This window comes from Sciurus carolinensis, chromosome 13 (assembly GCF_902686445.1).
Source record: "Sciurus carolinensis chromosome 13, mSciCar1.2, whole genome shotgun sequence".
NCBI classification, from domain to species: Eukaryota; Metazoa; Chordata; class Mammalia; order Rodentia; family Sciuridae; genus Sciurus; species Sciurus carolinensis.
The window spans coordinates 92,523,903-92,545,269 of NC_062225.1; the positions used below are offsets into that span (position 1 = coordinate 92,523,903).

The 21,367-nt window shown below is 48.9% G+C and overlaps 1 protein-coding gene across 1 annotated transcript in view; it reads right to left on the reverse strand.

Annotated features, from left to right (window-relative positions):
• Positions 1 to 1,012: 1,012 nt before the first annotated feature.
• Dcdc2c (doublecortin domain containing 2C) overlaps positions 1,013 to 21,367 on the reverse strand; it is a 120,995-nt gene continuing 100,640 nt past the window's right edge. Inside the window, exons 10-11 of the mRNA XM_047523169.1 lie at positions 7,544 to 7,591; positions 1,013 to 1,245 (exon numbers count right to left, since the gene is read on the reverse strand). Of these exons, the coding sequence (XP_047379125.1) occupies positions 1,228 to 1,245; positions 7,544 to 7,591 (66 nt within the window). The 3' untranslated portion in view covers positions 1,013 to 1,227. The remainder of the gene's footprint in view (positions 1,246 to 7,543; positions 7,592 to 21,367) is intronic.

The window sequence follows — 21,367 nt, forward strand, 5'->3', positions numbered from 1 at the left end:
TTCAGAACTATCTAGACAGCTAGCACTTGGAGTTCAACAAATTTCAATTCAGCTCAATTTTTTAAATTATTTTAAAAATACAGTCTGAGATCATTCAGGTTTCTGTCAATAGGTAAAACTTTCCATCAGTTGTAACAGTAGACACATGGAGTGCCTCCTGTGATAACACGCGGTACCTTTGAGATGAAGGCATGTAAGTCTCCATTGTGAAAATGTAACCTTGCTGATAAGTGCCCGACTCCTTACTACAAAACACAGGGTCACAGCCAACGGCCCCTTTAAATATGCCTAGAATGCAGACAAAAGAGAGATAAACGTCCTACGTGTGTCCCAGCAAACCAGGCTCCACACATCCAGAGGCGAACAGTGATTTGAAAGCATGTACAATTTGCTGAAATCAAAATCTTGCCCAGTTCTTTAATCCAAAAATGTTAAGATGATCTCAGTGACCTATTTCAATTCCAATGGTGTGTGCATCTTCTATTTTGAGAAATAGATCTTCTCTACCTTAATTCTTATCCATTATGGAGAAAACTTGTATTCCTTCCCCAAAATGTAACATTTGAGAGGAAAAGTACATAAATAAAAGTGCATCAATTTTGCATTTTGAAACACCAAAAAAAAAAAAAATCTTGCCCAAAGTGTTCATCTCATTCTCAGATGGGGATACAGACCCTAAGGGAGCACACAGGTGATACTGCCTTCACACAGGCAAGTAAATGACTAGCACCTCCTTTCCACAGCTAGCCTTGGATCCTTTTCTTCTGCTCTGACAGTTATTGGAAGGAAAATGTTCTCCTTCTTTGAATGTCATAGAGCCGAAGTTCCACGTTCTAGTTACCCCTTCTGTGAGAATTTCCCAGGTGAAGAAAATGACACAAGAGATTCCCGCACACATTCCAAGAAAACAGTGAGGCAGGGACACGCCCACAGGGTGCTTTCCACCTCCTCCAGCTTTCCCAGGGATTTTCTGGGGTAGACGGTAAAGATCCACATTCCATTTTCTTAAACATTTACTACAAAGAATATCACCAAGAAAGGGAAATAGAAAATGAACTCAAGGGAGGCCCCAGTCCTACCCAGCTGTGAGCAGACTCGGCTGTGGGGGCTTCAGTTTCCTTATGGATGGAATTTTCTTGCTGTTAAAATGAATGTGAGATGGGAGCCCCATGATTGAAGGAAGATTGGCTTCAAGTCGATATAAAGGTGATTTTGTTGATTTATTGGTTACCACTCCCAGGACATCTGAAAGACACAGAAAGGCAGACTGACAGAAAACAGCTCAGAGTCATGATTGGGCCACATTCCACCTCCCATCCCACAGGAGCTGGTACTGCTTACAGCACCTGGATTGTTCTTGGTGGGAGAACCTAGGATCTCAGCATCCCTGACAATCAGTCACAGAGCATCTGTCACAGGCTGCCGTGCAGGGAGAGACGCAGAGAGCAGTCTTGCAAAGTCATGAAAGTGGCCCTCGTTCAGTGTCCGGGCCTCCGTCCAGGAGATCTAAACCCACCCTTTGCTGTCCCTCTGCCCTGGCCTGTCCTCTTCCCTTCTCCCACGGCGGCCCAGCTTCACGTGTGCTAAGACAGTGAGGCCCTGTTTGGGCTTGCACTCTTAGTTCAGTTGTGATTCTGAAACACTCTCTCGAGGAGTTAAGTCCTCCCCAAAACCCAGACCACTATAAAGGCACCAGTGTGGACATCATTCAGAAGCAACATTTTCCATCATTTTAAATTTTTTAGGTATACATTGAATTAAAATGTATCCATTTTCCCCAGTAAAAGTCTCAGTGTTTAATTACATTTGATTCATAAACAGGTTGAGTATTCTTGTGGACCTGAAATCATTAAAAAAAAAAAAAAAAAAAAAAAACACAAGAACAAAAAGAAAAATCAAATTCCAAACCCCGTGCCTGCTACCTACAAGCTACGGGTTGCGCAGAACTTCAGGCAAGTCACCTGCTCTACAGATGACGCTGAGGGCAGTGTCTGCAGTGAACTCCTGAGTGCTCAGCTTGTCTCCAGCTCCACATGTGTGATTTCCATCTGACAACAACAACTAACATTTGGAGAAGGAGAAAGGGTCCAGTCCACCTGACCAACAAAAGGCGGTGCCCAGGGTAGAGCCTGGCTCTCCGGCCCCTGGTCCATTCTCTTTCCACAAAGTGTGCCAGGCTCCAGCACAGGCCAGGGACAGCCAGCTGGAAGTCATGGACAAAAGAAGGGCAAGTACCATTCTGAGGTTCTTTTTCAAGCACCAAAATAGGCTCTTAGAATGCAGCCCACTCAAGGCAGATGGGTGCTCCACCAGAAAAGGAACTAGGAAAGCCAACAGTGAGGTGGAGACGGTTCCAGCTGACGTGTTTCCTCCGTAAAGTGTAATGCATGCTCCTGTCAATCTAAGAATGCATCCCCAGCTTCATAAATGGTGAAGTAATAAGTTTCTTCCTCCTTCCACAGACAACACTATGGAACTAATTCATACATAAAGAACTGATTTGATCTTTTAGTGGACTCTGACCACCCTGAACTTTGGGCCTCCATCTTTGTTCTGCAGTGAAGAAGCTTGGTAGGGTCCTACATAATCATCAGGTCAGCACACCCTCCAGGTGGCAAGCTGTCTCACTCAATAACAGAAGCAAGCTTCCAAGGAGACCATGGCAACAGCCAGCACTTTGGTGTCTCCTAAGTGATCTACAATGAGTACGTACCCAACACCTTTGGTTAGGTATCATTAGCTCCAATTTACAGATGACCATCGGCTTAGTTCACGCTCCAGTGAGTGGAGAAGCCACGCTATGCCAATCCAACTGGAGTATCCACTCTTCTACCATGAAAATACAGTCCCCACCAGGCTCTGCTGTCCATTCCTGACATAGAGGGCTTATATGCATACATCTGTGTGTAAATCTACATGTGTAATATGTGTTTCATGTATATATAAATAATAATAATTACTACTACTATTATAAGATACTTTAACCCATTAAGTCCCAAGTTTTCAATTCTGTGAATAGCTTAACAAAATTGACACAAATGCATTAAAATAGGTTGGAATTCATAACCTAAAGTTTAGAAATCCTTTGTATATTTTTATATATGTGTGTATGTGTGTGTGTGCTCACTCAAGTCATTCACCTTTTACTTTGCTTAAATGAATAGGCCTCTAAAAACAATAATTATTTCAAAGTTACCATAAGTGATATATTTGTTGTTCAATCTAAGTTTTTTTAAGGAGTTCCATATCAGGAAATGGGTCAATTCCTCCTTTGATAGGAGGAGTGAATAGTAGGTAACTAACTCTGTAGACAGGCTGCCTGCAGGTCCTGAGTCTCCCTGGACACCAGGTGTGGGTGGAGGTCCAGGGAAGTTCCAAGCCAGGCAGCAATGACACCCTCCCCTGCCAGGCCAATGGGGAAATACTGGAAGTAATTCCACACGAACCTAAACACTTTTTAAAATTTAAATCTCGTCAACAAAATATGAGATTCATGATTTAACATTCTACTGGCATACCTCTTCAGCACAATGCAAAAAAGAACATCAAGTCCTATTGTCTGTGCCTCGCGGTCCTTTCCCGCTTCTAGCTGTTGCTCTGCACAGCATGGTTGATTCTGTTTTCATGGCATTTGTTTGATTTCTGGTCCCTTAGTCATCTCTTTTTGAGATTATTGTTCCAAAGGCAACTCTTCAGAGGACTCTTGTTTCTCAGGTGCTGGCTCTTGGGATGGTTGTCCCACGGCTGACGGTTTAGAGGACTCTTGTTGCTCAGGTGCTGGCTCTTGGGATGGTTGTCCCAAGGGCGACTGTTCAGAGGACTCTTGTTTCTCAGGTGTGGGTTCTTGGGATGGTTGTCCCAAGGGCGACTGTTTAGAGGACTCATGTTTCTCAGGTACTGGCTCTTGGGATGGTTGTCCCAAGGGTGACTGTTCAGAGGACTCATGTTTCTCAGGTGCTGGCTCTTGGGATGGTTGTCCCAAGGGCGACTGTTTAGAGGACTCATCTTGCTCAAGTGCTGGCTCTTGGGATGGTTGTCCCAAGGGCCACTGTTCAGAGGACTCTTGTTTCTCAGGTGCTTGTTCTTGGGATGGCTGTCCCAAGGGTGACTGTTCAGAGGAATCATGTTTCTCAGGTGCTGGCTCTTGGAACGATTGTCCCAAAGGTGACTGTTCAGAGGACTCATGTTTCTCAGGTGTTGACTCTTCTTGTCTTGGTGATAATTCTTCTTGTGATCCTTGTCCCATTTGTGGTTCTCTTTGGGCTTTTATTTCTACTGGAGTTTCTAGTAGTACAGGTATATTTTTTCTCTTTAGAATGGCATATTGTTCTTTTTCTTGTTTTTAGTAAACAAAATAAAACAAAATCACCAATAAACATAGTAGCCATCTAAAACAACTGAAATGAAAGATATGTGTTTCTATTACCAGTAATCTCATAGTGACAGTAATAATATGAATAAAAGTAATTCTCACACAGGGTATTACAATGTTCTTTTGAATATATTTTCACTTTAACTTTCATGTAGAAAAATGATCTCAAACAAGCATAAAATAGGCATGATGGGATAGTATCAAAAAAGCCTAAGAGAAGCAAGATTAGAAGGTGTATTATCAAATATTAACTGAATAATATGATCCATTCACTGTTTTTAAAAAAAAAGGCACAGGAAAGACTTGTTTTTTCTGAGTAGCAGAGATGGGGAAGACAGTTTTATTAAAATGAAGAGGAAAGAAATCAGAGGACAGGAGAATCCAGAGGTGGTGTTCTTGAGAATAGACACCAACACAAGGAAAAGGACCCTTGGCACTGGAAGAACAAGGGTATACATTAGCCTTCCACTGGCCAAGCCACATGTATTATACCAACACACCACAGAGACAGTGCCATGGGCAGAGGGACTCAAAAGGAGCTCCACCCTTTGAAATGACACAGAGACACTGTCAGAAAGCAGCCCACAGAGCCTGAGAGAAGCCAGGCAACTCAGCTGGCAGGCATGGAACTCAAGATGCCCAGGCACTGGCTTCCAGCCCAAACCTGCCCTTCCTCTTTTCAGAAGCAACACCCAGACCTGAAACAGAAACCCCAGCTCCAGTTTCATCCTTGCCCCTCACAACCATTGTGTGCCTGAGTCTGGTTCACTTGGTCTACTAACAGGAATCGGTTACTCCTGTCCAGCCACACGGCCTGGGTCCCGCCAGTCACCACCAATCAGGCAGAACACCAAGGGCACCCAAAGCTCTCCTACCTCTCCCATCTCCCCTTGCTATGCAACAATATTTTTAAAACATAAATTTGATCACATCATCTCCCTGTTTCTATATTTCCTACAGGATGAAGTCCAAAAGACTTCAACTCTGGTATGGCAGCAATGGTAGCTGACCACCAAAGATGGGATAGAGTTCCTGGAGATTGCATTTCGAGCATCTAAGTGGGGCCACAGTCCAGTTCTGACCACAGAGGTGAGACATGACGTGTCACTTCTAGGCAGTGATGTCAAGCGTCTGAGGCAGCTTCCTCCTGACTCTTCCTCCTCTTGCAGCTAACTTGAAGACAGATAGGGAGGACAGCAGACAACAATGTCAAGGGTCCTCTAGTCACTGCATGGAAGAGCGCTGTCCAGGAAAGCCCCCAACCCAAAGCAGGCTTTCTGTGATCCTGAAATGAGCCTCTGTCACAGAGAGTCACCGAGATGTGGGTTGATGCTCTTTACTACCCCCCTTAGCCTCACCCACTCTGAAGGACGCAAGGTCCCCAGGAGCTGAGCCTCACCATGATTTCCACTTCCTGACAGGCTATCTTCCTCAGAAAATTCACCTCTGGTTCCATTTGTACCCGACCAGCTGTGCTTCTCCACCCGCACCACTGCTCCTGCGTCTCTGGACATGCACACCCTCTGCCCACAGCCCCTTCTCTACACCATCTGCCTGGAAAATTCCTGCTAACCCCTCAAAGTTCTGCTGTGTAACACCTCTCTGAGTCCCTGCAGCCTCTCCTAGGCTGGACAGTCTGTCATTCACAATGCAGCATCTTTCCAGGATGATCAAACACATCCTTCACGTCAACACCCACCATGCTGGATTCTGGTCTGGACATGTGGGCCCCACCCATGTGTCCAAGAGCACAGCAAGCCTCCCGCAGGGGCACCCCCACATGCAGCACAGCACTGCCTTCAGAGCGAGCGGTTCCGGAGCATTCTCATGCTTTTAAGGAATAACTAATGACAATGAGTCCTAATTTCAGGTTCATCTGGACTAATCAGCTTTTCTTTCCTGATTTCAGTTAATTCTTTCTTGAAAAACAGGGATAATAATATGAATCTTTGGGAACTACAGACTTGTGTGACGAGTGAAAGTTCTCTGAAACAGTAAAAACTGACAAATGACCCAATGCTCACTGGCACACCAAAAATTAAATAGTTAAGGTGGGGGTAATGGAAGAAAAATAAAGGTGTCACATGCAATTCAGCATTTCATGACCAACAGAAGCCAGAGACCTGCGACTGAAACGGCCTTTGCAATCCCCAGGCAGGTCCCCTGGCCACACCCCCTCACTTGCTCCTGCCCCTCTTGCTGCCTCTGGAGCTCACAGGGTGATTCTCTGTGCAAAGTCTGTCCCCCACCAGGCCCTGAGCAACCGAGGACAAGGACCATGCCTTACTGATCTTTGTTTCCAGAGCACCAGCTGGTACATGAAAGAAACTCAGAGAATGTTTGAAAAAATGAGAGAATAAAGGAATAAATAACGAATGAACCAGCAGTCCTAGTCCCATACACACAAAGCTTTCCTGAAGACATAAAATTAGAAAATTAGATTAACTGGAAAAATAATTAATTCATTAGAAAATTAAAATCAGAAAATTAAAACAGTGTTAATACATTAAAATGAGTTTATATGAATAACATATCAATATAATACATAATGCAAAATTGTATGAAATAATAATTTAACATAATATTCGTGCTATACTAACATATATATTAAAATGTGTTTTCAAAAATGCCTGAATTCACCTTGCCTTTCAAATGCAATCAGCAATGAGATATTGCTGGCATTGCATATGTATTTTACATGGTTTTCTTTCAAAATTCAACCTGCAATCCCACGGACTTCCAACGAGGCCATGAGTCTGCACCCGGATTCCTGTGAGAGCCTGCAGCCACCTTTCTGAAACCTTCCTCCCGTCCTGCGTTCTAGGAGCTTCGCTGCACTCCTTCCTTACCGAAGGTATACAGGAAGGTGCAGTGAAATGTCCAGGTAACTGCGTGACACTGGGGACGGTCAGCCTGAGCTGACACCGACTGTCAGAGGGTGCCTCACACAGTGAATCAAAACGCTCATCTGCCAACTGACCCGAAAGGGGGCCAAGAGGTCTTGGCCAAAAGACCAAATCAGTCATGGGGCGTCCTGTGCCTAGAGAGGCTGGTGGGCACCCAGGGCCTGACTGGCTCACAGAGGGACAATGTGGAGCCCAGGCAGTCACCACCCTCTACCCTGCCTCGTGCCCAAGCGTCCCATAAGACCATCCAGGAACAATCCCTTACCAGGAAACGGAGCCACTTTTTTATTCTTGTTGAAGTTCTTGAGAGATGCTAAAAAAAGAAAAAATGCAGACATTAATGAGCTTGATCGAGGTTCGCAGCAGCAAGGTTTGCAGGTTTCAGTGCTGGATCTGTGGCTAAAGGAAGCAGTGGAATGTGACCATGTTGACCAGTTTAGGTCCAAGTTGAGCTGGCCCTTTCCAAGACATAACCCTGCCTCCACTGTGCAGAAGCCCATGCGGCACCTCGCACCTGCTGAGATCACCGGGCGACTGGCAGAATTTTATCTTCTCACTTTTTTTCCTCAAACAGAACAGCACACTTTACTATTTATTTATGTTCATGCTCTCCTCCTGCAGCGAGGGAGGAGAACCCCTCTGGCTGGATAACCGGGTGGACGCCACACACAACCAGGAAGGGAGCCCGCTGTCTGCACAGCAGGTGCTTTTGGAAATGTCAATGGTAGGCAGCAACAAAAGTAGAAGAGTCACTCTTGGTGAGAGCACTGAAACCGCCACTTGTGAGATGGAACAAGCCATGCACACAGGCGCCGCACGAGCACGGACGGGCACAGACGCCACAAAGGCGCGGACGGGCACAGGTGCGGACAGGCAAATGCAACCTCCTGCAGCTGCCCACAGGAGCCCCGGACAGAGTGGCTCCTCATGGCCACACCGGACCTCCATCCCTTTCTCTCCCAGGACCTTGCAGCCTCTTTGAAGGCCATCACCAGACTCTGCCACCTACAGCCCTCTTTCCATTAGCCACTCAGTTTCCTCCACTGAAGACTGGAAACCCGCGATCGCCCTTGCCCTTCAACAAGGCAGGGTGAGACCAGGCAGGGACTCAAGATTCCAGCCTCGGGGACGCCCTGATTCAGACCAGGAACGCCCAGCAGAATTCAGAGCCCCCTGAGTGGCAAGGGAAGCTGAGCCTCTCAGAGTCACTGTACAAAGGCACCCAAGGAATGTCCACTGGACGTGGTGACGGTCCCACTCCCGGGTTGGACACGTGAGGAAGCCTCGCCTCGGGAGGGAGACCCACTTTCTGGTCATGTGACCGTGGACAGCAACCTGCCTGAGTCTCTCCACTCAGGGAACTGAAGTCTGCGGGCAGCCAGGGAAAGGGTCTCACGATGGGACGAAGGGAGAGAAGGGAGAGAACAGGAAGGACACCTGCACACACCTCCTCCCGCCCCGTCCCTGTCCCCGTCCCCTGCCCACACGTCCTCCTGGTGAGGCCTGAAGGTGCTGGGCTAGACGCGTGCGCAGCCCAGGCCGCCACCACTGGTGTGTCCCCAGCCTCTCCCTCACTAAGCCCGTCAGCACCCACGGTACTGGGGGGCTGGCGAGGCCCAGGCGTGGCTGCAGACTGGGGGCCCCGAGACTCACAACCACTGTCCCTCCCTGGGCCCCTTTGTAATGCCGGACCCTTGCGCCAAATGACCCTCCCAGTGATCCGCATTCCCTGCACAGAGCGGGCAGGCGAAGACCCGAGTCAGGCCCTGCTGCAGCGGGCGGAGCAAGTGCCGGCGCACGGAGCAGGAAGGGTGGGAGAGAGGCCGTCACTGGTGACGGGCTGGCAGGCGGCAGGCTGGAGGACTCCCACCGTGACCCCCGCTGTCAGGGCCTGGGGGAGGGATGCGCAGGAGCCGCCAGGGGACATTCAGGGCAGGGAAGCTCCTCCGCGTGACAGGACAGTGGAGCCCCAGCATCGCACACTGGTCCAGACCCACAGAACACACAGCCCCAGAGGGACCCCAAGGGTGGGTCCGTCGGTTGTAGCAAGTGTACTGTTCTGGCAAGAGACGTTGATGATGGGGGAGGCTGTCTTCTTGGGGTGAGGGAACTGCACATTCTGCTCATTCTTGCTATAAATCTGTAACAACTCCAAGAAAAAAAATATAGGTCTAGTTTGTTGTTTTTTAATAAAAACGAAGAGAGAACAGCCTCTTTCAAACTCTTCTCTACTCGTGACGTGTGCTACCACGTAGGGAGACAAGCCCTCAGAGACAGAGGGGACTCCAGCTGTCCTCCCCTGTCCTCCCGTCCTTGAGGCTGGCTGGTGGCAGAAAGGGCCGTGATGCCTGGAGGTGGGAAATCCTCCTGAACGTCCTACCTCTGCCATTTCTACAGCCTGCTATGCTTCTCTTTAGAAAAACGTCAAGTACACATTTTATTAATTTTCATGATTCTAGTTACAAGGAGGATTCTGAGCAAGGGAGACCTCTCATATGGCTAGAGAAGCTTTATGGTCACCTTTTAGCTATCCTCACATCAGACTGAGCTGGCAGTAGATCAGTTATGTGTCCTCCACTCAAGGGACACTTCCAAAGGGACTTATGGTAGGCAGCTCGTAAAGTGAGGTTTAAGAGGTGAGCCAGCATCTTGAAGGACAGACTCCAAGCTGAAGGGTCTGAGACCCTGGCAGTGGGAACAGCGTGCAAAAGAAAGCACAGGACCAAATCCAAGCATGTCCTGAGCCCAGGACGTAGGAGGAGGAGACGGGGATAAGCAAGCTATGCTCAGCGCTCCAGAGACTCAGTGCTCAACAACAGTGCCCCTGACGGTGTCAACATCCTAATCCCAGAGCCTGTGAGTGTGGGGTGCAAGGAAAGGGGAACCGAGCTGGCAACACATAGGGAGGCTGCCCAGGTTTCCAGAGGGGCCCTCGCAGACACCAGCACCTGAGAGGAGGGTCAGGGTTACCCAGTGGGTCCTCACAGACACCAGCACCCTGAGAGGAGGGTCAGGGTTACCCAGTGGGTCCTCACAGACACCAGCACCCTGAGAGGAGGGTTAGAGTCACCCAGTGGGTCCTCACAGACACCAGCACCCTGAGAGGAGAGTTAGGGTTACCCAGTGGGTCCTCACAGACACCAGCACCCTGAGAGGAGGGTTAGAGTCACCCAGTGGGTCCTCACAGACACCAGCACCCTGAGAGGAGGGTTAGAGTCACCCAGTGGGTCCTCACAGACACCAGCACCCTGAGAGGAGGGTTAGGGTTACCCAGTGGGTCCTCACAGACACCAGCACCTGAGAGGAGGGTTAGGGTTACCCAGTGGGTCCTCACAGATACCAGCACCCTGAGAGGAGGGTCAGGGTTACCCAGTGGGTCCTCACAGACACCAGCACCCTGAGAGGAGGATCAGGGTTACCCAGTGGGTCCTCACAGACACCAGAACCCTGAGAGGAGGGTTAGGGTTACCCAGTGGGTCCTCACAGACACCAGCACCTGAGAGGAGGGTTAGGGTTACCCAGTGGGTCCTCACAGATACCAGCACCCTGAGAGGAGGGTCAGGGTTACCCAGTGGGTCCTCACAGACACCAGAACCCTGAGAGGAGGGTCAGGGTTACCCAGTGGGTCCTCACAGACACCAGCACCCTGAGAGGAGAGTTAGGGTTACCCAGTGGGTCCTCACAGACACCAGAACCCTGAGAGGAGGGTCAGGGTTACCCAGTGGGTCCTCACAGACACCAGAACCCTGAGAGGAGGGTCAGGGTTACCCAGTGGGTCCTCACAGACACCAGCACCCTGAGAGGAGGATCAGGGTTACCCAGAGGGACCCTCGCAAGACACCTGCACCCTGAGAGGAAGGTTAGGGTTGCCCAGTGGGTCCTCACAGACACCAGCGCCCTGAGAGGAGGGTTAGGGTTACCCAGTGGGTCCTCACAGACACCAGCACCCTGAGAGGAGAGTTAGGGTTACCCAGTGGGTCCTCACAGACACCAGAACCCTGAGAGGAGGGTCAGGGTTACCCAGTGGGTCCTCACAGACACCAGAACCCTGAGAGGAGGGTCAGGGTTGCCCAGTGGGTCCTCACAGACACCAGAACCCTGAGAGGAGGGTTAGGGTTACCCAGTGCGTCCTCACAGACACCAGAACCCTGAGAGGAGGGTCAGGGTTGCCCATGGGACCCTCGCAAGACACCAGCACCCTGAGAGGAGGGTTAGGGTTGCGCATGGGACCCTTGCAGACACCAACACCCTCAGAGCCGGAGGAGGCAGGAGAGGAGCGCTGGAGGGAAGTGACCACAGAAGAACAGCCAGGGAGACGCAGCGGCCGTGAGGCTGCAGGAAGGAGCCACAAGTCAGAAGCTGAAGAGGAAAGGAAACAGATTCCCCCAGAGTCCTGGACAGGGATGGGCCACCCAGCACGAGGATTCTAGCCCATGCAGCCAGGTCAAACCTCTGCCATGCAGAACTCGAGACACCTGACACTTCAGGCCACGTCTGTGCTCATTTGTTCAGCAGCCACAGGAAACCAGCAAGACAGCGCGGCCGCTGCCCTCCCTCAGCCTCCGCCCGCCTCCTCCAGGCCCTCCAGCGCTGGCGCCACCATGCAGACGCATTCAGATACTCCGAGGAAAGTGACTGCCAAGCCGGTGTGTGACTGCTGCTGGAGGGCCTGAGGGTTGGAGAAGCGGGTTCTCAGGAGCACGAAGCCCTCTTCAAATAAGAGACAGACTTTCCCAGAATGAAAATGAGACGGGAATGAGAAACGAGGACCAGAGATCAGCCACGCTGCCTTGAGGGCTGTAGTTTGATATTATAAAGATCTTTTTTTTTTTTTTAAACTGGGCCTCACTACGTAGCCCAGGATAACCTCAAACTTGTGATCCCCCTGCCTCGGCCTCCACGTAGATGGGTTACCGGGGTGGCCACCGCAGCCAACTCCCTGTGAGGATTTTAAAGTGCATGAAGCTCTCTACCAATCCGGGAGGGCTTGGTCAGCAGCTGGACTTCCCACAGGACAGAGGTTGCAAAGGAGCAGGAGAGACTGGCTGTGTGGTCTCTCAGGTCCCCTCCCCGTCTAAGTGTCAGTAACATTATGGGCTATTCATCCTTTCTTTATCCATATGATGAAAATGTACTGAAGTCTGCATTGAGAGGAATGACAATTCATTACACTGCTGGTATTTTTATATGAAATGGAAAGTTTTTTATATGATATGGAAAATTTCACAGAAGTATTTGGTGAAAGCAGCTAGGAATGCATTTCTGGGCCGTTCATGTCAGTAAGCGTTTCAACTTCACTATTTGGTGCCCAGATCAGCAGTTGTGCAGAGACACTGTAGATCAATCAGGGCACGGGTGGAGGTGCACCCAGGTAGAAAAGGTCCTCGCCCAAGCAGGAGACCCACACAGACTCCTGTGCACCACACATCAAAACAGGCACAGAGAACTTAAGAAGCTCCAAAGAAAGAAAGAGAGGAATGAGAAATGCCTTACTTCTGAACAGGGCTCTGGTTCCTGGTGCACCTATGGATCACTTCTCTCACTGACCATCCCAACGCCCTGGCTCTCTCAGCAGCCACAGTTTTCCTGAGCTAACACTCCACATCACTGGCATTTCTTAATTCCTTTCCAGCCTTGGGTTTACCTTCACAGTTTCATGCATCACCCTCTCAGAGGCAGCTTTCAGAAACTCTGACCGGGATACATTTCATCTAGCCTCCAAGGCCTTCCTTTGAAATCTCAGTGGAAACCTCAGTTGTCCATTAGCTCCAGCATTCTGCATCCCTACAGATCCAGCACCAAAGGCATGATGTCAAGGTCTGCTGCTAGCTTGAGCAGTAGCTTTTAGTGCCTGGGCAGCTCAGCATGGTGAAACAACTTCCTGCCTGCCCCATGCAAGCAGGCGGCCCCATGATCTCTCCTCAAAGGAATTTTCCTATCTACACCCTTGAACCTGAGATGGGGGTAGTCATACAAGTTCCTGAGATGCCAACAAGCCATCTTTCCTATTGTATCTGTGCAAAGTGCTTAGAATCTCTTTAGAGGCTATAATCTCATCAACAAGCACACCTTTCTTGGCCCCATTTTTATATGCACTTTCTGGCCAAATTTCAAGTTTTAAAAAACCTCCTTTTCTGCTTTTTATGCCAATTCTCACAGCAAACCTGGATAAAATCTGCCAGCAAAATCTATGCCACTGCCTGAATGCTATGCTATGCTGAAATTTCCTCTGCCAGATTAATTAGTCCATCACCTTTAAAGTCAGCCCCATATAACAACTCAGGTCATAAACAAAATGTAGACAAGTCCTTTCCAGAATATAACCCAACTGGCATTTAGTCCAATTCCAAATAGAATCCTTGTTCTCCTCTGAAAGCTCATGAGCACAGTCTTTACAGTCTGTATCCTGGGTCTTCTGAGTGCCCACCAGAATCACACATCAAGCTCTACTTCCAAAATTGAAAGCCTTATCTAGCCTCATCTCCAAACGCTTCCAAACTCTTCCTGCAAACCATTTCTGAAGGCTTCTAAAACACATGGGCAGATAAGTCCCAGCAATGACCCACTTCTCAAGACATCTGTGTTAGTCAGCTTCTCCTTGCTGTGACTGAAATGCCTGGCAAGAAATTCTTAGAGGAGGAAAAGTTTATTTGAGCTTCTGGTTTCAGAGATTTAGTCCCTGATAGGCCAACTCCACTGGGCCCCAGATGAGGCAGAAAATTTTGGCAGAAGGGTGTGACAGAGCAGCACTACTTACCTCCTGGCAGCCAGGAAGTAAAGAGAGTGAGGGGAGGAGCTTCCAGGGCAGCCCCCAGTGACCAGCCCCTCCAGCCACACCCACTGGCCCGCTGTTACCACCCACTCAGTCCATTCCCACTGGGATGGACCGACTGGGTCACAGCTCTCACAATCCAGTCATTTCACCTCTGGATATTCCTGCCTTAACGCAGGGACTTCAGGGAGACACCTCACATCCAACCACAACAATCACTGAAATAAGGCAAGTTGCCACGTAAGCCCACCCTGTGTGATCACTGCCAAAAGAACAGTTCTATGAAACCCCAAGGTCCCTTGAGTTCATTTATCCCCAGAGACCAGAGGCTCCATGCATATCAAATATCAGGCTCTGAAAGGAGGAAAGAGATTCGAGATTCTCAGGAAAGATCTATGCTCAGTAGCAAGGAAAGTAAAGAGAAAAGAAGTGTATGGAACATTTTTTCCTAGAACTGTTTCTGCCTTATTCTTTCTAAAGTCAGACTCTGGATTCAAACGTCAAGCAAACCCAGCAAGCCAAAGCCAGTCCCCACTGCACGGTCCAGGTGACCCCTGAGCTCTTGGCCCGTGGCTGCAGTCCCACCTAGGCAGCTCTGCATGGCCACAGCACAGACCGCGGGGCAGAGGAGAGAGGCGTTCACACATGCAGGCTTCACAGAGCCCTGCGAGTTGGAGCTGAAAGAGAACATCTAGTTCCTCAGGCTTGTGCCCAGCCTGAGTTGACACAGTCCCTCAACAGCAGGCCCAGGGCACCGACAAGCCGCTGGAAGCCGGCTCAGGGCTTACTCTCCTTTGCATCCTGTTCCAGTCCTAAGCACTGGTTTATACCCAGGATCACAGAGCACCACTAAACTCGTCTGCCAAAAACAATAATGAAACCCTCAAATAAAAGGACTCATAATTTATAGAACATAAAAAGTTCACCCAGCTAAACTATCACTTCCCAAACAACTGTGAACCTGCACAGAAGCATTCAGACCTGCTGAGGGGCACATGGGCGTCCCGGCGCTGAGCAACGCTGACCATGTGTCTCTCTCCAGCTCCTTATCCAGGAACAGTAAGAAGTGTATTCAGGGAAATAATTTTCTGCACGCTTAGCATCCTGCCCAGAGACCAAGGCTGCCCTCACTAGGGAAAGGCGTGGACACCACAGCCTCTACCTCTGCTGCCCGGGCAGCCAGCTTCTCTTCAGAAAGCCAGCCACGAAGGCTTGCGGCAACGGCGCTTCAGAGGGGTTCGAGGATCGACTCGGTCACACACCACGGTATAAAGGACTGCGAGATCTCCCCAGGGCAGGAGTTTTGTCCACTGGCCACCTGATTGACAGGGAGGGTTCTCTAAGCAGCAAGGGGCTGAGGAAGGGGCCAGAAAGGCCAAAGACCTTGGAGTCCAGGGACTCACCATTCTGCTTAGGGCAGAATCATTAAAACCCAGGGAAAATAAGCGGAAACCCAGTTCGGGGAAGGAATCTCCATAGCTTTACACAAAGTTATAAAGGAGAATTTGAATATCAGCCGTCATGGTTAATTTCTCTTGAAGGGGCTGCTACTGCCCATCAAACCAGGCAGTCAAAACAGACACCCAGAGGAAGAGCACAGCAGAGCCAGCGTGCACCTCCGAACTGCAAGACCTGATGGAAGAGGCGGGGCAGTCCTGGGAGCCTGTCCCCCTCCACAGGGCCCACCTCCAAGCTGGACCAAATGGCCTCCAAATGCTTGCATCTCTTTGAATAACAGTCATGATAGCGCATCACAAAGCCACGCTAATTTAAACTTGTAAAAAATGTTTGAAATTTCATTTTTAAATAATTCCTTTGTTGCCAGATTGAAATCATAGCAAAGGAAAAAAAGACATCTGACAAGGCGGTACAGAGGGGGAAGGGGCCTGAGCAGCCTTCGCCCATGAGTCAACGCGGCTGCGCTCAGGGGAAAGGTGGGAGGCACACAGGCCCCTCCCTGCAGAGCAGCCCGCAGCCTGGGCACCGCGCATGCCAGGCTCCTCCTGGGCAGCTACTGTGGCGTGAGAGTCAGCAGACCAGGCCGCAAGCCACCACGGAAAGCCGGGCCTTTGCTTTTCAATCTGTTTCTTTTGTCCTTTCTCTTTGACTCCCCTCCACTTCCTAGTTTCTAAAACAAAACAAAAATAACTGCAATAAAACAGAGACGAAAATTATTCCCCTCGAGCTAAAAGAAACTTTCTACTGCTTTGAACGAAACTTCAGGAAACTTGCCAACTGACACAACAGGCAGGAAGATGCAGCAGCGTTGGGGAAACAGGTGTTGGAACCGGGTCTCAGCACACGTAAGCACCTGACTCCACAGGATCTGGTCGGGTTGGTGGCTGTGAGCAGCTGCAGCATCCATAACGGGAAGGGCAACACTCTCAAGTGAGGGTGAAACAGGCTCACTGGCTCCTCCAGATAGATCTGTGTGCTGGTCACAGTCTCTGGCTTGAGTGCAAAACCGCAGTGAGACCTTGAAGGCTGTGACTGAGCCAAGAATGACTGGGAGAGTCCCAAGGGTGCCTGGGCCCTCGGAAATGAGCAAGAGGGCTCCTCACGTAAGTCCCCGCACCCAGCAGGGTGCTCGGTGCCAGCTGGCCACAGGAGCTTCAGGCTAGCGGCACCTGGAGGGCCACTGGAGGCCACTGTCCCTGCGGGGAGCAGCGCGGAGCTACACTGGCCGCAGAGCTCAGGGCGGACAAGCAGCAGAGGAGCTGGGTCTCTGTCACCAGGACAAGGCTGGCAATCACTCTTTTCTCCTCTGCAAAAGGAGAACGATCACTGGCAAGGCTGCGCTCACAGAAATGAAGATCAGAGGCCAAGCGGTGGAGGTTTGCGACCTGCACGTAGAGTATCGTTACAGCAGACGGCTCAGTGTAGGCTTTATGCACTTAAAGCTCAATTAAAGTATTTAGAAGGACATAAGCTTCCTTGTTCCTACAGGGACACCGGCCTGCAAAACTGCACATCACGTAAACCACAAGAATGGGAAGCTGTACCCACGTTTGTGTGACAGGCCAGAGTACACTCCACTGTCACCTAAGACTAAAAAGAACAGATAAAGGAAGAGTGAGTGCATGAAAAGACAAATGAAAGGTCAAAGTAGGGAAGTAAGAGCGGTACGTTTTCTGATGTCTATACAAGTGGCAATCAGAAAAGTCTCCTACCAAGAGGGTGGAATGGAACTTTAACTCTATAAACAAACAGTGGACGGGAAAAAAAAGTCTGTAGACATTCATGGGATTTTTAAAAGTAGCCAAGAGGCAAAGTGTTACTTAAAGGACATTCTCAATTAAAAGCCAAGTAGCAGCAAGAACCCAGAGGCAGAGGGGTAGATCCAGGTCCAGAACTAATCCCACTTCCTCGGACTCCCTCATGATACCCACTGGGCTCTTTCCTGGTCACTAGGTGGCGATCTGGGGCCCAATCATACTTAAATGTGATGCAAACACCCAGAGGAGCCTCTTTATAAACCTCTTTTAAAAAAAAGCTTCTCCAATAATTTTGCATTTATCACACAGAATGAGGATTTTTCTCTTGCATTACCAGGAAGAGTGGAAAACCAAAGGCAAACTTTCCCAAGCTTTCAGAATTAGAAGAATCCCATTAAAGCATTGTTCAAAGATTGGTGAAATACCAACAATTGCTATGAGATTCTGAAATCAAAACCCACTATCCCACACTGTAGAGATGTCCCCGGTCAGCCATGCACCTAACCCGCCTTCTCCCAGGCCACAGAAGGACAGAACTATGAAAGGCCGCTCCCCGCCGAGAGCTCTCGCTGCTGCCCAACACCCTGAAAGCCACCTGGCCGGGTCCCACTGGTCCCAGATGCTGCTGCCCCTGCCCCTGCTCCTGGCAGCCTTGACTCCTGGGCCCAGGGAGATCAGGAGCTCTCCACTCCCACGATGGATTCCCAGCAGCTCTCCATGGCCCTTCTCCTTCAAGACCCCAGGGCTCCTTATTCCAGTCCTGACCATGTGCAGGTGCTGTGCTGGGTGACAGTGGCCCACAGACCCAGGGTGTGGCTCCTCCCCCAGAGTTGCAGAACCCCTTCCTGCTGCCCATGGTGGACAGGCCTCCCTCCCGCCCATGTGTCTCCTCAGGAGGAAGGATGCTCAGGTCCTCACACCAGGGTTTACCTGCGGGGAGGGTGCCGGCCGGCCAGAGAGTGGAGCACAATGGTGGTAGGTGACTGCACAGGACACCACCATCTCGTAGGACCATAACTATTGCACTTTTTTTAAAAAAAAGGGGGCTTCAGGTGCTTTGCTTGGAGGCCTAAATATATCCAAAGAGCACAGGAGTTGTGGGTGAGGACCTCAGCCCAACCCACTGCTGTGGAATGAACTCTGGGCTTCCTTTCACTATCCACAGACACGGCCTTCAGATCTCAGGAGGTTCCGCCCGTGAGTTCCAGCTGCACCTTTGTTCAGCCATGCAAGAAATGGCCAAGAGAGCAGGGCAGTGTACCCACCCTCTCCATGCCTGTTTCTTCATCTGTAAAATGTACGACTTACATAATAAAATCACAAACAGTGAGTGCCTAAAAGGATTTCACACTTTGCAAAGCACTTTCTAAAGCATGACGTCATCCAACATTGTAATATATTATCTTCCTATTCTTTGTGGTTGACGATACACCAGAAAGTCACACACATGAACACTCTCTGTAAATTGCTTTTTCAATTACAAATGAAAAAAATCATTTATATATAAGTGCTTACAAAAAAAACTAGGAAAAGCATTTATAATTTGGTGATATGATTATAGTTTTAGAGAGGGCAGAGGGAAGGTCAGGCAGGAAGTAAAATCTTTTCTCTATGGAGAGTTCTCTGCATATTTTAACTGTAATTCAAGAGACAAATTTAACCTGTCACATACTAGCTGTCAATAGTAGTATTTTACATGTGCTCTCATCTGAAGCTGAATTACAACAGAATGCATGCATTTTTATTCCTTCAACATCTACATGACATACCTTTTCTCTTTGTGTTGTGTCTTAAGGGAAACCTTTTCTTAAAAGACACTCGGGAACTGTCTCCCTGAAACAGAAACCAGCAGTGTTAGCAGCTGATATTTTTTCTCTGGACCATAAACAAGAATCCTTAGGATCAGAACACTCAGCTACAACCTGGACCTGAGACTTAACATGTGCAATGAGGGTTAGTCACTCAACAATGACTTGCCACAATATGGAAGCCAGTAGTGGGAGGCCACCCACTTCCTGGCCACAGCAAGGGCCAGCCTTCTTATGACCTGGCCTGGGCATCCCACCAAGACACAAGAAGCCCCTGGGCACTGCTGTCTAGGCAAGCTCCAGCAGTCTGGCAGCAGTGGGCAAGTGGATCCCAGTCTGTTGAAATTCTCCCGGCACTCAGCACCCCAGCCAGAGACCAGGACCTGGGCACCCAGCTCACACTGGTTCCTTTGGGTTACTCCACATTGTCCACCAACAACCTGTCCTCCCAAACATGTTCCATATCAAAATCTCCCTGCTTCAGAGATGGAGGTAGATAGACAGGAGAGCACCTAGGGCAGAGGAGGAAGAGGATCATGGGAGCATCTCTCCCAGGAAGCAGCCCCCACTCAGAACCAGGTAACAAATTCCAAGCTGGTGAAACATGGAGGGTAGCCATGGCAACAACAGTACTCAACTAAACTCCTGTCCAGAGTGACTCCAGCCCCTGTTAAAGACCTTGCAGAGGAGGTACCCCGGTGTCAGGGCATATGTGCGGTTTATCTCATTCTCCACCGTAAGGGCCCAAGTCCAGCCTGCCATCTACCTCTGAGCACAGAGTTTTCCTGGACCACAAGCTTTCCACCATGGATGTCTTTGTCTGCTTTTGTAATACAGCAGGACCGAGAGGACAAGAGCACCAGTGTGGCTCAAGAAGTTTAAAATGTTCAACTCCTGGCATATCAAAATTTCTCAAACACACACACACACACACACACACACACACACACACACATATCAAAAAAAAAAAAAAAAAACAGTAGAACCACCCACCACCAAGTCATAAGCGATCAATGGGACCAGATGCAGATATGCCCACATGTTGGAATGATCCAATAGGGAATTAAACTCCTCAAAAAATGCCTAGCCTTCACAGAGGAGCCAGCACACTAAGGCCTGTGGGTCAGCTCTGGCCTTCCTCCTGACTCTGTGATTGCTTTGTTGGAACACACAGTGCTCCTCTGTTTACTCTTCATGAGTGGCCACGTGCTTCCTACAACAGCAGAGTTAGCAGGTGAAGCACAGACCCCGTGACCCACAGAATAGATATTCACTTTCCATTCCTTTATGGAAAAGTTCACCAGATTCTGCTATAGTGAAAGAGGTGGTTATCTTGCCTTAAGGAGTGAGAAATTTCACTAGAGAGAATAAACTATAAGAAAATCAAGTGGAAATGCTAGAAAATTTTTAAATGGCTACAGAAGGTTAGATAGGTTTATCACTGAAATCAACAGAACCACCAGGTACAGTGGCACACGCCTATAATCCCAGCTGAAGAAAGAGGATCTTGAATTCAAAGCCAACCTCAGCAAAAGTGAGGTACTAAGCAACTTAGTGAGACTCTGTCTCTAAATAAAATATAAATTAGGGCTGGGGATGTGGCTCAGTGGTAGAGTGTCCCTGAGTTCAATCCCTGGTAACCACCCCCCAAAATATCAACAGAACCAAGGGGGAAAAAAATCAGAGAAAAAAAAAAAATCAGTGAACCTGAAGATAGGCCAATAGAATTTATCCAACTGGAAAGACAAAGAGGAAAGAGAGTGGGACAGAGCACCCAAGAGCAGTGGAACAGCTCAGATGGCCTAACACATGGGTAGGTGAAATTCCTGATGGAAAATGTAATGAGGAACCAGAGATATGTGAAGAGAATAGTGAGAATGTTTGAGAAATAATGAAAGGTATGAAACCACAGATCCAAGAAGTTCCAACAACACCAGGAAGGATAAGAAGAAACAGAAGAAAAAGAGAATGATGAGAATAAAGAAGAGAAAGAGAAAATTTGAGAAAACCTAAACACAGAATGCTTGAATTTCTGAAAACCAAACAGAAAAGTTAAAGGGAGCCAGAAAGAAAAAAGTAACACATAATTTACAGAGAAACAAAGAAGAACTACAGCAGTGTTCTCACTTGAAACAATGAAAATCAGAAGTCAGTGGAACAACATCTTTACATATCCTAGAGAAAAAAAATCTATCAACAAGGAATTCTATATCCTGCAAAAACAGCTCATATGTAAAGAACCTAATAACACAGCCTCAAAATGCATGCAGTGAAAACAGACAAAAGTAAGAAGA